The sequence below is a fragment of the Schistocerca nitens genome, chromosome 1 (assembly GCF_023898315.1).
Source record: "Schistocerca nitens isolate TAMUIC-IGC-003100 chromosome 1, iqSchNite1.1, whole genome shotgun sequence".
In the NCBI taxonomy this organism is placed as follows: Eukaryota; Metazoa; Arthropoda; class Insecta; order Orthoptera; family Acrididae; genus Schistocerca; species Schistocerca nitens.
Window position 1 is genome coordinate 527,757,300 of NC_064614.1, and position 16,197 is coordinate 527,773,496.

A 16,197-nucleotide genomic window follows, 5' to 3' on the forward strand; every position below is an offset into this window, starting at 1 on the left:
TCAATATTTCCTTAGGTAAGAAGTTGCATACATCTTGGGGGAATCAAATGAATAACAGATTAATTTTGCAGGAAAGTTCTGGTAGAATATAAATACTTTAGGAGTATATGAGACAACTCACTAAAAAGCACAAGTGATGATTCATCAATAGGCACACATAACAAATAAAGGACATTTGCTAGCTTTCAGAGTAACCCTTTTTCAAGCTACAATACACATGGAGGCAACAGGTTTGCCAGCTAGAAATGGGGGAGGGAGGGATGGTATGTGCACATGATGTACAATCTTCACAGCAGATTGAGAGTTACCCTTGCAACACATCTTTTGGTCCCATAACCATCCTGGCCTCAATCTTCAGTAACCCATTGTCTCCACAGCTCCACCCAAGTTTCTCTCCCTCTGTCTTGACACCCCTCCCAATTCAGAACAACTTTAGTGTGTCCCACTCTCCACCTGTTCTGATGACCATGCTAACTCGCCCCTCTGCCAACCCTCCCTCCCACACATCTACCCAGCAAACAGGCTGCCTCCCTCTGAGCTGCTAGTCACCCACCCAAACCCTCTTCCTGCCTCCTGCATCTATCTCCCTCTACCCACCCTACCCAACATCAATCCCACCACACCCTAGTCAACCTGCCTAAATGCAGCACTGCAATTGTGTGTCCAACCAGTGCCATGTAGTGGCATAGGTGTGTGTTGTAGTGCCTCGAGAATTTCGGTGTAAGTTCTAGAGACACTTGGCTTTCCACTGTCTTGAACACCACGAGGGTGAGAGAATGGAGATGTGTGTACCTCGCTGTCGGTTTCTGTGTGTGCAGGATGGACTTGTATTGGGAGAATATGGCAACAGTGTGGGCCGATTGGTGTGGACAGGTGTTTGCAGCACACGCCTGAGAAGCTGTATGTCCAGTACAAGGAGCAAGCACACACTATTCCTTGACAGTGTAATGACTGTATTGTTTTGAACAAATGAATTATGTATGGAACAAAAGACATCTACATCTGACTTTCTGGTGTTTGACTTGCGAGCAGCAAGAACTGGTTTTATGGTGGTTATTAAACCAAACATAATATAATTGTATTTGTTAGTTTCTAATGGTCCAAGATGTGGTTGACTCATGAGAGTTGAATGTTTGTGTGAAACTTGTGAAGTTGTTTTATTGTGGAGATGAAAATATAACGGAGTTGAACAAAAGTATCCTGAGAGTACAGAATCATTTCAAGAGTAGACAAGAAGTCTATCTTGAAATTCCCTTAACCATCTATAGTCTTCGGAGAAGAGGAGTTTCTGAAGATCGACACAGCCATCTCACCCAAGAAGAAGATCGGTTCCACATAATATGTGAGTCAACTGCGAGAGACGTGTGAGTCTTGCACCCCAGTACCACACTGTCTCTTGATGTCATCAGGAGAGAGAGAGAGAGAGAGAGAGAGAGAGAGAGAGAGAGAGAGAGAGATGTTTTCTACTCTAGGTCAAAAAAGAACTGCTCTGAAAGCTAGCAAAGTTTCTTTCTTTTTTGTGTGTGCCGGTTGAGGACTCAAGGCTTCCGTTTTTGCAGTGAGTAGTCTTCCTTTACCACTAAAGTATTTGTGTAACATGTTGCCAAGACATGTAAAATTTTATTTTGACCCCCCCCCCCTGTCCTTTTTTTTTATCTGGGCCTATTACTCACTTCAGAACTGATTTTATAGAATGTCAGATTGTCACTGTATCTTGATCATGAAACTGTGTAAATAGCTTGTGAGTCTGCAATACAAGTCAAGCAATGCCTCTTTATAAAATATTCACTGTTATAATCTAATTCTACTCTAATGTAGACAATTTTTTGTGCAATATTGGTTTTACAATATATCTAATGGAAAGATTTTACTGAGAAAATAAATAAATAAATCTTAGAAGTTTATTTTCCTCAAAAGGTCAATGGCAAACACCATTATTATTATTATTATTATTATTATTATTATTATTATATTATTTTATAGCTACAGCAAGTTTACCGGCACTTGTACCTTTCATACAAAGAAAGAAACTTTCCACAAACTATAATAGGAAGCAGAGCCTTAGGATTACAGCTACCATACTTTCAACACTATTCTTTGGCACTGTACTGCCTCCACACTTTTTCATAATGATTATCATGATTGTGAGGAACACTTTTACTTATAAAGATATTATTTTCCATTACACAACGTCCTGGGCACAGTTTATCAATGTAATTAATACATCTCCAATACTTTTTGTTTCCAACAGTTCTCTGCAGCTGATGTAAGAATCCTTGATGCAGCAGTTGTTTTGCACCACGAGGACTTTCCACATATGCAATACGACCTACAAACAACACATTTTCGATAATCATGACAAAGGAGTAATTTTATGTTGCAGGTACTCTACTACATGAAACTCTAATCCGCCAAGAGATTTAATGGAAACAGTAATAACATGAAAATCTGCTAATTAATATAATGACAGAAGACTTTAAGTCACCAAGACATAAGCTGATGATTGACTAGTTGTTGTTCTTGTTGCTCGCATAAGGTGCAAAACAACATGGTCATTAGCACCTTTGCACAAATAAATAAAATACAGCAACTAAACAAACTGTACACAAAGTAATTTAAATACATCATAAAAATCAAAACAGAAAGGAAATGGCAGTGCTAAAAAATGGAGGGTACGCCAAGAATAAACAAGAAAGGCAACTGAATATTGGCTTGAATAACATAGTGCTTTACTACGCATGATCTTACTGGATGTGATATGCATGTCCCTTCTTCCTTTTGGTACGGTGTTAAAATACAAAAGATGCTCCAAAGTGATACAAATTACATGCTTAGCAGTTAGAAGCATCCACCTGAAGATAATTTAAATGCTACTCTCTAAAAGTTTGGGAAAGAGTTGTGACATCCACCAAAAATTTAGATACCACTTGACACTTTATATAAAATAGAGGGCAAGTTCCCAGACAAACAATGTGCTGCCTTCTAGCCAGCAAAGAAATTATATTACATCAAAACATGGCACTCTGATACGAGTCTGAAACATACAGCACAGGCTGGTGGTTTCTCTCACCAGCAAAAGAAGGGCAGACTATGAGTTCAACATCCCATTGTTTGATGACGATGATGTCAATAAGACACTGAACGCAAGCCTAGACTGGATAAGGATAAGATCTTGCCAAAGGAACCATCCCAGTAGTCAGTCTTAGTGTGACTTTGGGGGAAAGAATTAACTCCGGTTTATCAGATGGACATCTGAACTGTGTCTCTCCTGAAAAACAATCCACTATGAAACCACTCCACAACTTCACTTTCTCTCTCATCTGAAAGGGAGCCTGTGCATCAAAAGATGGCACTTCAACTTGCCTGAGTGACAGGAAGAAGATATGAAATGGTGATGATAGGATGATGGTAACATTGTAAACCACCACTTGTTGTTGCTCACTTCTAGCCCAGCATCACCTAAATGATCCCTGAAGCCTATATCTCTAAAGAAATGTAACAAGATGTTGCCAAGTTGGTACACATTATGTAAACTTCCACGACTAAATTGTTTCCTGAATTTCGTTGTGCTCTTTAGTGAGTGATTTGTTCCTTCCAAGAATGTTATTTTGTATGATCCAGTATTATTTTTCTACTGGGTAAATGAACTACTTGATCTGAAATACCAATATCCACACAGTCTTTACACACATAAAAGCTTTCACTACGTAAAAATGATTCACCTATTCCAGTGACCTCAAAGTCATATGTTCATTCTGTATCAAACATACTGATTCCATTTACAAGTGGATTTTGAGGCCACAATCAGTAGCCAAGGTTCTCTCCTGTTTATATTTATACACACAGTTTTCGACATATTGTGTTGCACTGCTCATGCACAATTTTAGGAAACAGTGCTTGGAAAAGTTATTCTGGTAAACAGTCCTTTCTGTATTTCAGCAACTTCAGTATAACTCTGACTCTCTCAGGCAGCCAGTCCACACGTAAGTAACTATTTATATTTGTTGGAAACCAACTGCTATTAGGTCATTATTTACGTGAATCCAAAATGGCTACATGCAACAGGTGATTTACAAAAGCCATATCCATTGTATAGTAAGTATAGAATACTGATGATAACAAGATAGAGAAGATCCTGTAATTCTCATGCTACTTGGGGTATTGCCAGAGGATGACAGTATGGTACCTCCACATCCTCTGCATAGAAAGGCCAGCACTTCTCCCAATCATAAATATATCAACTATACCCTAAATGTAGGTCTTAAAGGTGCATGCACTGAGCACCTAAAGTTACAGCCAGGAATTTGGAAAAGCTTTTTAAAAGAGAGCAGAGATGCTCTTATGAAATGTGTAAGGCAATGGTGTGACTTGACCTTGTAAACAGAAAACCTATTAATAATAATAATAAAACAGTTTTGTGGAACATTCACAATGCTTGTTTCCATTCATTTAAATGGCTAATATTCTCAGTTATTGGGAATCAGAATGGCTTAGAATGGGGGGAAAAAAAAAAACCTCAGAACAGTGTCCTTCATTTGTGAGCTAGCGATGTAAATGTGACAACAGGTTAAAGATCCAGTCGTAAGTACTACTTTGGGAAAACCTGAAACCAGTAAGTGCTGTCTAGTTGCTCAGTCTTCTATTCATTAATTACATATAGTGACTCATTGTTGCAAGTTTGGTGGAGAAGTCAGTGGCTATAAAGAGAATGGTCTCCACACAAATGTAGCTTGTGGTATTTTCTGCGACCTCTCGAAGGTATTTAGTAGTGTGAATCACAGTATTTCCCTTGATAAATTGAAGTTTTATGGGACTAATGGTATACCCAACCAATGGATAATGTGCTATCTGTCCAAAACAATGTAGGCAGGTGTACTTAGTAATTCAACCAATATAGACTAGTGATGTATTCTGGGTTCCCAAAAGTTCAGTCTTGGGTCCACTATTGTTCACCATATATATAAATGATCTTTTGTCTATTATACCACAAGCAGAATTAATTCTTTTCGCACATGACACTAATATTATAATCAATCCAAGCGTACATACAGAAACTAGAAATTCTAAAACAATGTTCTTAAAAGTATCATTGACTGGTTTTCTCTGAATGGTCTCAACCCTCAATTTTAAAGTGATACAACATATTCAGTTCTGCATATCTAGGGGTACTACACCAGTAATAAATCTAACACATGGTGAGGACACAATAAATAGGGTGGAAACTTCAAAATTCTTATGTATCCATACTGATCAGAATTTAAACTGGGGAAAAAGAAAATTTGGAACGCCGAAAACAACTTAGTTTAGCCACAGTTTCACTGAGAATCATTAAAAATCTTGAAAGGGGCAAATCGGTAAGGTGACATGTTTTGTATATTTTCATTCAATAATATAATTTGGTGTAATGTTCTTGGGTAAATCATCTTTAAGAAAGAAGGTCTTCATTGCTCAAGAATGTTATGTAAAAATAAGATGTGGTGCTCATCTAGGATCATCTTGCAGATAATTAAAGAATGTCAGAATAGACAATACATTTATCTCATGGTATGATGTCTTGAGATCCATTTTTCTTCTTTGTATTCCTCTGTAGAATTCTTTCTCAGTGGACAGTAAGTAGTTGATGTGGTGTAGGTAAAATGAGTATTGTAATATCACCTATTTCTCTATATTTTGTGCAGTAATCCAATGGATTTACGGAAATAAATGCTGACTCTCTGCTACCCACATTTTTCGTTTGGGAGCAGATTTGGGCAGAGGAGATGTTATTCCTCTGCAGCTGTATCTGAAGAGTCTTGATAGTTCGAATTACAAGTTTTCGATAAACCTGAGCTTCAAAACAAAGCCTACTGTACACTGTCTTGATCCCTGATCCATTTGCCCCAATGACTTGCAACACCATACCTGTCGAAGTACTCATTTCTCTTAGGGGTTTGTGTGTGTGTGTGTGTGTGTGTGTGCATGTGTGTGTGTGTGTGTGTGTGTGTGTGTGTGTGTGTGTGTGTGTGTGTGTGTGTGTGTGTGCACGCGTGCGTGTGCGTGTGAATAACCCCATGCAAACAGTTTTTAATTGTTTACACAAGCAAGCCTTTTGTTGAAAGTGGTGTTATCGATTCTTCACTATTGGTACAGTACAGTGTTGCGTTTAGTTTTATTTGTTGACTTCTTTATTTATACACCTTCGAAAAATAAATGCTGTAACAAAGAAAGGAAATTTGTATCTTTGAATGTTAAGTTAGAAGCACTGAAATAACTAAAGGAGAAACAATAAAAAATCTTGCTCTCAAATATAGTATTGTTGAAGCTACTGTTGGTGACTGGCGAAGAAACCGATTTAAATTGCAATAGTTTTCTACAAAGAATGGCTCTGAAGAATCTCTTAACTGAAAAACTACAAACAATTCTGAATTCGAAAAAACAAGTGACATGATGTTCATATGTTTATGAAAGAAAAATAGGAGGCAGCCCCAATTTCTGGCTCAGTCTTGTAGGAGAAAGTCTTGTTTTTTAAAACCTAGCTGCAGGAGGGATACAATAGTTTTGCTACTACTGTGGGCTGGCTCACAAGTGGAAGAAGAGGTAAGGAATGCATCAACTAGGTGGATGTGGAGAAAGATCTTAGGTGACTCTGAGACTGTTTTGGAATTTATTGTACAGTGTAAAAAATCTGAAGAAAATTTATCTAATGAACAAATTTACAGCTGCGATGAAACTGGTTTGAACTTCAAACAAAATGTTACAAGAACACTTGCTTCTCAGGAAGAAAGAAGTGGTCCTGGACACAAAACAGGTGAGGAACAGGTAACAGCTATGGAAGCTTCAAATGCAACTGGAAATCACAAACTAAAACTGGTTGTGATTGGGAAGTCTCCCGAGCCAAGAGCATTCAAGAATGTAACCATGTCAGCTCTTCCAGTTACCTACATGCGTCAAAATAATGTCTGAACAAATCAGAAATCTTCATGAACTTTTTTTTGAACTCATTTGTACTGGAGTGCAAAAAGTTTTTGAAAGATACTGCCACACAAAGCTACTTTGACAATGATAATGCACCCTCACATCTAAGTGTAGAAGAATTGCAGTGTGACAGCATCTGTGCCTTGTTTCTCCCATTAAATGATATCTGTTTGATTTGCCAATAGATCAGAGCGTTCTGCAGTGTCTCAAGAGAAAGTATCATCAGTGACTACTACACTCAATCTTGCATTTAGAAGGCAATGAAAACACTGTTGGATCTTTAAAGAAAGTGACTGTGAAGTATGCTGTGTACTGGATCGATAAGTCCAATGGTGAGATAAAGTCAGATAAAATTTCTAAGTCACGGAAAAAAATTCTACACAAAAGTAGGCCTGACACAAACTGAAGATTTTGGTAATGTGGACAATCACTCATTGCGTAATTCAATTGGAAGGTTGCAAGGCTGTGAAGATGCAGAAAATATGGAAATAATTGAGTGATTAAATTCAGACAAACAGTTGGTGGTTACAGACTCTTCTGTAATTGACATGGTTAACACTCCAATGCAGTATGAATGTGATGAGGCCAAGATCGTACCAATGATGAGCCAAACCAATGGCTATGTCGCACTTGAGGTCATCATGCGCTACGTGGAACAACAGTCTGAAGTGATGCCAACTGACATCTTGTCATTCAGATGGTGGTGTGATATCACCATACAGAAATGTTGCAGCTTCACCAAACAAAAGACACTCTTCTAGCATTTCTTGAAGTGAACCGTTACTAGACTTAAGTTGAAACCATTATTTTGCCTATATAAACACCTGCAATAACACTGTTTTAATAAAGTTCATACTTTGATGTCTATGTTCTTTTCAATATTGTTTTATTTCTTTTTCTGATATAAATTTTGAGAGTCTGAGTTTTCAACAGTTCAAGCTGATCCCAGTCCCATTCACCTTGAACCATCTCTGCTCTGCTTAACTGGTTTTTGCACCAATCTTTGTGATCTCTATCTGTGTTGTAATATTAGCTTTAAATTTACTTACTTCTTGGATGTAGAAAATGAAGTAATAAGGCTTCTAGGTTGCAATACTTTGAATTCATACCACTCGAATCTCATTTCACCGGTTTAGGTGGGACTGGACGTCATCCAGATTATCAAATATGCAGTAATCCAGAAAAAATTAGAATGACATGGGCTAAATGACACAAACATATACACTAGGTTTATTTTCACATAAACATGTAAATTTTATATCTTCTCTACTTAGGATATTATCAGTTATACTGGTGCCCAATCAGCAGAACTCATTTTATTCCCTCCACAACACCTGGTTTAATTCCACTACTCTCTCTTACCCTTGTTTTACTTTTGTTGATGTTCATCTTCCACACTCCTTTCTTTTCATGATTCTATCCATTCTGTTAAACTGCTCTTCGAAGCTTTGACTTCTATAGATTACAAAAGCATTATCACACTATTTTCCCACTGCTAGCCAACAAATTTATCCAGTATCTGTCTGTCATACACACACTTTTTTCTCCAGACTACTTGCTCTATTGGCTGCAACAGTTCCATTATGTTAAGCAGTAATTCCCCCACTCCACCTCCCCCTTCATTTTTATGCCATCAGTGACCAGTTCTTCTACAATCAGATGCATGTAGAACTGTCAGTCAACAGACATATGGAAACCTTTTGTTTTCCCCATTACTATGAGAGAAATTTTATGTACATAGACTGAAGCAGTGAGAGAAAATTTGTACCAAGGCTGGGGATCAAACCCAGGTTCCCTGATAAGTCACTAAGCCACTTTGGCACAGCGGGTCACACAACAGCACGGATTATCCTGGCATGCCTTCCTCTTTGATGCAAATTCTCACTGAACCCCCAGTCTACTTTAAACTATCCATCACACATGAACGGAATTGCCAAGACTTTCCATGTTCTGCAATAGCACCTCAGCACTGAACATAAATGGGGGATCCAGCCTGAAACCCAGGTGCAGGTATTTACTGCAACAGAAAGCAGATGGCCACATTGGAGCAAACAGACCAGTAAAGTCTCTGAAATTGTGCCATTTCACTTGTAGAGAAACTTTATGTTTCCCAGATACATTGCTGCAAACCCTTATTGTAATTCTGTCCTTATTCCTTTTATACTCTTCTTCAGAGTATTGTAATCTGAAAGGTAATGTCTCACTGGGTAGCATCCAATAAATAGACCAGATTAAATTGCATTATAAACTTGACAGAAGCAGTCACTGCATGTTAATTCTGCAAAGGGTACTAACAACAAATTATGTGTATTGCTAATCTACAAATATTGATAGTTATGGAAATTACATCTAAGTTACTTTGTGTATACTTAAGTATGTTAGGAGGAAAAGAGAAACCAATGCTCTTCCTGTTACACGACTCAGCTGCGGTTTTTATCCAGTACTTTGAACAGAGTATTTATTTTACTTCTATCATCTAATGCTACTTTGAACAGAGTATTTATTTTACTTCTATCATCTAATGCTATCAGTTGTGTATATACTGGCAAAATCAAGGTTTGTTAAATGTAAACATTATAATTTATGAGGAATTTACATCTCCAAGTACAATATCATTTGTAGTTGCCAAGTGGTGCATGTGTTGTGCCCATATCTCGACACTGTCTGAAGAATTCTTTGTGAACAAGAACTATAGCCACACAATGTGCAGAGTGCTCATCCAGACAATGTTAATGGAGAACACCCATGTTCAATACAGTTTCGGCAATGGTATTTACAGTGCTCCATACTCCAACTTAAATTCCCAACTTTGATGTTATTTACTGGTGAAAGAATATTCACTCAAGATGTGAACATGTAGAGCACTCATATTTGGGCAGACAAAAGTTCACATGCATAAGTGGTAGAAGTAACCCCATAAAGCTCGTTGTGAAGATATGAACTGAGATAATTTATAATCAGTTTGTTGGGCTGTATCTAATGCCAAATAGACTAACAGAACTGATCTAACTCTTTTTCTCAGAGATGTCCCCCCTATCCTATTGGAGGAGTTGCTACTACAGGTGAATCAGGTAGTGTGGCTACAAAGCCACAGAACATTTTGATGCAAATATGTGTCACCACCCAGATATCATAAAGACAAATTGTTGAACAGGTAGAAGGGGATCTGTTACATGGCCACTACATCTTACACTTCTCTGCTATTTTCTAAGGGGTACTATGAAGAGCATGTATGGTGTATGCTTCTCTGACAATCAGAGAAGGTACTTACTGCATCAATCCATGTTATCACTGAAATCTTGAATGCCCTCTCACATTTATCGTAATGTGTGCACCAATCTCTATACCAGCTATGTACACTCTGCAATAAAGTTGGAAATCAAAATTCTGAATCCCTTTTGTAATGTACTACATGGTGTTACATTTCTTGTGAAATGTGAAATGCTGCATCACATCATATCTGAACCATTCTACCTACCATGACAACCCGTAGTGCCAATTTTCATTCTTGAAAGGTTAAGCAGTTTATTGTCCTCTAAACATACTAAATGCTCTACTCATGCAGACCATGTATAAACTTTACACAAATGGGCGTGTAAAGTATTAATGAAACCCAGTCCAAGAAAAAAACCAAATCACTAAAGCTCATCTCTGTAAAACAAAAATATGAGCTTTCTACCTAAAGAAGAACTAAGGAACAAGGAAACTTCCAAGTGGGATGGGAGAGGGATAACCACATAGCTCCAAAATATCTAGAAGTAGCTTTTTACAGACCACTAACAAACGAGAAAAATTATGTGCATTTCAAATATGAAGTATCAGCAATAAACTGTAAGCCTTCATAGACTCTAATTATGGTACTATGCAGCAGAACATGTATGTCCTGATGAGTACAGGTCATGCCATTCTTAACAAGTAGACTATGCATTAAACAAAACAGATGGGCTATTTATTCCCTGCCTAACACCAAAGCACTATGATTAACACTATTTTTCAGCTGGCATAACACCTCAAGACTGTATGTGAGATATTGCTGTCAGATATGAGAGGACTGAGGTACATATGTGGCGTACAGATGCACTGTGTTGACATCAGCCAGCCCACTCATTACTGCAGTCCTCATGAAGCTTTTCACATTCCACTGAAAGCCTATGTGATCCACCATAATTTCAGACAGTAGTGTACTCGAAGACAAGATGCTACTACTTTCCTGGTAGCTGGCCTCAACAGGTCTCCAATCAGGACATGACACAGCACAGAACATTGGTAACGTCTTAGACAGGTGTAGTTCTAGAGTTAAGAGATCCAACTTAAATTTCAAAAAATGGTTATTTCCTTGAGATATGACTGTATATGATAGAGAAGAAGAACAAGCTATGGCTCAACTGTTACCACACATCACACCCCCTACAGTTCACCAGGGAGAATCTAATTACAACAACACCTTTTTTATCATGACCTTATTATATAACAGTCTAATATTTTTTCCACAATGTCACTCATTTGAGGGTTATAATTGTTTGTTTTGAAAGTAATTACTATAAGATATTTTATTTGGTTGGAGTAACTTTGTAGTCAAAACCCTATTACTTCTCAAATGGAATAAACAAATAAATTAATAAAGCTAAAGCCACTAGATGTTGTACAAGTAGTATTTGATGCTACACTACCTACAGATACTTTAACATGGTGGGTTTTTAATGCCTCAGGTGTTCTACACGGTCTTCCTCATACTTGAGCATAAAGCACAACATTCATACAAAATTACGAAATGGTGAGATAAGTCCTTCTTTAGGATGTTGTTCAACTCGTGCATCTCATTGATTTGAATGTCAGTTATGTCATCAAAGTATTGTCTCTTCATGTGAATTTCTGCCTTCGTCGTTTTGTGGTAGGTTCATATTGATAAGACTAAGTATTGCCACCCATGACAATTTTTTCCAGAAAGGAAATATCTGTGTTTTGCATTTTACTCAAGTTGCAACACGTGCCCACATGTCATCTTTTTATTCAAGATTCTAGGTGTGGGGGCAAACTTTGCACACACTTTTCTCTTCTTCAAAGCATCCTCCAGAGTATCTTAAATACTTGATTTGGAGATGCTGATCAATTGAAATTTGTGTCAGAACAATGCTCAACACACTACAGCCACATGCCTGGTACTGGACACTACCTGCTTACGATTAAAATGCATTTACAGCATTGCTGGCTCTTCCGATGTGTGCTGCTGTTGGGAATTTGTTTCCGCTGGTCACTGCCAATCAGGTGACAGTATACAGAAGCCTATGAGAATCAGTAAATCTAATGACTTGTTTTGTGGAAGACTTGAATTGGTTATCCACATAGATAGTGCAAGACAGATGATTATTGATCTGGCTATTATGAATTATAAAGTTATTATAAATTTAGTTGCTGGTTTTTGTATGTATTTTTTGTACTGTATGTTTCTCAGAATATGTCAAGATTTTTTGAAATCTTGTTTCCTATTACAAAGTTCCAGTTTCGCTGTGTGTTGGTGAAGCCAACGGTTGTGAGTAGAGGGAAACAGACTGTTCTGTAGTGTAGCCTGAGGTCTAGGTTAGGTTGAAATGTTACAGTTTGGTTGTGAGTTGGCAAAGCCAAATGTGACTGGAGGAAAACTATCTGTGGTGACGAACTGATCTGTACTGTAGACCAAACTTTGTGGGGTATTTTCAAAGTGCCCAGACTTTAATCGTTGTAGTTACACAGGGACACAAAGAGTACTGTTTAAATTTTATGGAATATTCTGTTTTATATGATAACATTCCACACAATATATTCCACTATGTCACAAAGTAATTTGATACACTTCACACCATGAAAACCTTTATCAGACATTGGTTTCGCCATCTTGCCTAATCATCCGACTCATTATTCATTGTGTTTAGTTTCGACATTTACCGTACAAACAGTTATCAAGTGGAGCAAGCAATACAAAAGCCACTGGCGCAATACGTGCGCTTTTACCCCAGTTCACGACTGACTAGACAAATGCACCCTTTTTGTATACAGTTGTTCATTCAAGTGCCACCGTAGTTACTGCACTGACGCCACCTACACAGCAGGAATAAAATGAGTCCTGGAACATTAAGGATGTTGTTTGTTGCTTGGCAAGCAAACATTATGATAATTTCTCATCTGTGCTCTATCACTTGTCAATAATGAATGAACTGACTAGAACTGATAGTCAATCAAGTGCAGCAATGTATCTTTTTGGATTTACTACATTAAAAAATTATAGGCTTCTCCTTGTATCCAAAACAGATGCTGTGCTTACGCTGCATTATTCTCATGTGTAATTTAGTTTTAGTATCTATGGCCACAAAGCGTACTACCTACAGTATCCATGACATTTTTTCTTCCTTTTATTTACGTCACATTCATTTTGATTATCTTTGCTCAGGTTGTCATGTAAGTATTACATCAAATCAATCCCACAATAACAATATTATGAAAAGGAAAGTTGTCACTCACGATACAGCAGAGATGCTGAGTCGCAGATGGGCACAACAAAAAGACTATCAGAAATAAGCTTTCGGCCAACGAGGCCTTTTTTGTCTATTTCCGACAAAGGCTTTGTTGGCTGAAAGCTTATTTGTGACAGTCTTTTTGTTGTGCCTCTCTGTGACTCAGCATCTTTGCTACATGATGAGTGGCAACTTTCCTTTCATAACATTTTCCTATCTCACAATAATTTAGCCAACATATTTTGGTATTGTTTTACTTCCATAAATTTCAACAGGCTACTGATACAAGAGTGTGAGAGCATTAAGCCCAACAAAACTACGAAACACCTGTTCACTGGACAAAGTGTACAAGAAAAACAATTTTAAGATGTCAAAACAGAATTCTAGGCATACCAAGGATGAAATTTGAAAATTTTTAATACAGCTCCCACACTTAACAGATATATGTCTAGTTATCACTTGGCGTTTTTTTTCCAACACAAGAAAATGCAAACATTATTCCTGCAAGAAAACAAAATATTGTAAATACAGAAGGTGAGGTAACTTAAACAGGCTACCCAACATATATCCAGAATGAGTAAATACTGAGTGTTTCAAAATGAATACTATGGTCTTAAGGGTTTGTAGCATTTATTATGTTCACTTTCCAATTATAAATAATACATCAAATGAAAGAGCAACAGGAACAGTTTTGCATGTATATGCACTGCTTCTCGTGAGTCATCTTGGCACACTAAATGTTGCTGCATGACAATGACGATTTTCTGGATTGTGCTGCCTTCAGTGACGAATCAATATTTCAAGTAAGTGGAAATGTGACCTCACATAATGTGCACACCTGTGGCTCAGCTTCCTCAATTGGAAGAAGCTGAACCTCAGAACTTTATTTGGCAGAAAGATGGTGTGCTCCCCCACTGGCATAATTCAGTAACAATTGGTTCCTTTGATGTCATATCCAACTGCTGGATTGGCCGCAAGGGGCTGGATGACACAGCTTGCTTTGCATGGCCTCCATGTCCACTCAGTGTGACACCATGTGATTTTTACCTTTGGGGGTTCATAACAGATCATGTGTATGTGCATCTGCTACCAGCCGATCTACCTGACTTAAGAACAGGATTGAAACAGTTGTTGCAACAATTACTCCAGACACAGTGATTAGGGTTCAGGAAGAACCAACATGAGAAACTCACCTATCGATTTGAAGTGTGCCATGTGATGAATGGTACTCGCATTGAATACCTGTGAGAAAAACTGCTTTAGTTGCTCTCTCATTTGATGTGTTGTTCATAATTGTAAGTTGAATGTAAAGAATGCTACAAAGTGCTAAAACCCCGATGTTCATTTTGAAACATCCAATACATCGAAGTGCACTTTTCACTAACTTGTAGCAATCAATTTCATGAATTTTCTGAATATGGAATTATGTTTTTTTACATTTACAGCTGCTGAATCATGACACTGTCTGTAGTACATCTATATGAGTTTCTTTTGGCACAGAAAGCTGGCGAGGCGAGCGCATCGCTGCTGTTGGGCGCTTTGCTTACTTGGCCGTTGAGAGCTCGTGAAGAGGTTTCTGTGCTGTGGGCACCGCGGAGAACAAATTGTCGTGTGTTGTTTTCACAATGCGTGCAGATTGTCATGTTCCGCGCCTCGCAGCATGGGAAAGAAGGGTGCGCAGAGGAAACCTGCCGCTACGAAGGGTCCTTCGGTTGTGCAACTCACTGAGTCTGCCGACCATGCAAGGAACTCCCGAGAAGACGAGTCGCGGCCTGTCCCCCCTTTGTACGTCAAGTGCAAAGGCGGGTGGACAGCGCTGTTCGACAACATTATGAATTGCACTTGGAACAAGGTGGTCTACGAGTCTGTCGATACAGGCTCGCTGATCTGCGTTCGAGCCGCAAACGTGGCCGACCACAGGGCGATCAAGGTCACAGTGGCCGACCACATCGTCGACACGCCACTGGCGCATGAGAAGGCACCTTCCGTAGGAAGGTTGAAGACGATCAAGGCACTCCTCAAGGGGTTACCTTGGTGCTGTGATGAGACAGCGGTCCGGGAAGGGCTGCTGCGAGCCAGGTTTGGTAATGCAACCGCAAGGTTGCACAACCGGACCAACAGGAAGAGGGCGCTGCTCTATGCCGTGACCGTGCAAACGGTCGACGGCGGGAGCGACATCTTCGACTTGCAGAAGTTGCTGGGCTTTCCGGTTACGACGGAGGCTCTCCCGACCGCCATGGACCCTCAGCCACAGTGCTTCAGGTGCCAGAGTGAGGGCCATGTTGCGAAGTATTGCCGCAACGCGGCGCGGTGCGTCAAGTGCTCAGGTGAGCACGACAGCCGCGCCTGCGACCGTGGCAGCAACGTTCTGCCGACTTGTGTCCGGTGTGGCGGCCCGCACGTCGCCAGTTGGCGCGGTTGTGCAGCTTTCTCAAGCCGCAACCGTGCCGGGGGCGGCGAGGTGGCCGCGGCCGCATCGACGCAGCGGCAGAAGCGAAGACGTCGGAAACGGCGTAGGGCACAGAACAGCCCAGCGCAGCTGAGGGACGGCGCAGTAGCAGATCCACCTGCCAGGGGCAGGGACGACCGCTCGGAAACGGGCAGTCAGGACGCAGCTCGCTCTCCCGTGAAGAAACGTGACCTCGAACTCGGCACCGCCGTGAAGGAGGCCACAGCAGCCCTCAAAGCCATCATGGCGGCGGAGGAGAGGGCTGCCTTCGCAGCCGCCGTGGCTGCAGAGAAGGAAGAGGCCTTG

General features: G+C 39.6%; 1 protein-coding gene across 13 annotated transcripts in view; it reads right to left on the reverse strand.

Annotated features, from left to right (window-relative positions):
- The window catches only part of LOC126253413 (broad-complex core protein isoforms 1/2/3/4/5-like), a 492,630-nt gene that overhangs the window by 205,071 nt on the left and 271,362 nt on the right, over positions 1 to 16,197 (reverse strand). The window contains exon 7 of one of the 13 annotated variants that reach the window (XM_049954782.1): positions 2,063 to 2,329. The exons of the other annotated variants lie outside the window; for them this stretch is intronic. Within the exon in view, the coding sequence (XP_049810739.1) occupies positions 2,091 to 2,329 (239 nt within the window). The 3' untranslated portion in view covers positions 2,063 to 2,090. Of the gene's footprint in view, positions 1 to 2,062; positions 2,330 to 16,197 lie in introns of those variants that run through there. 13 annotated transcript variants of the gene reach the window in all.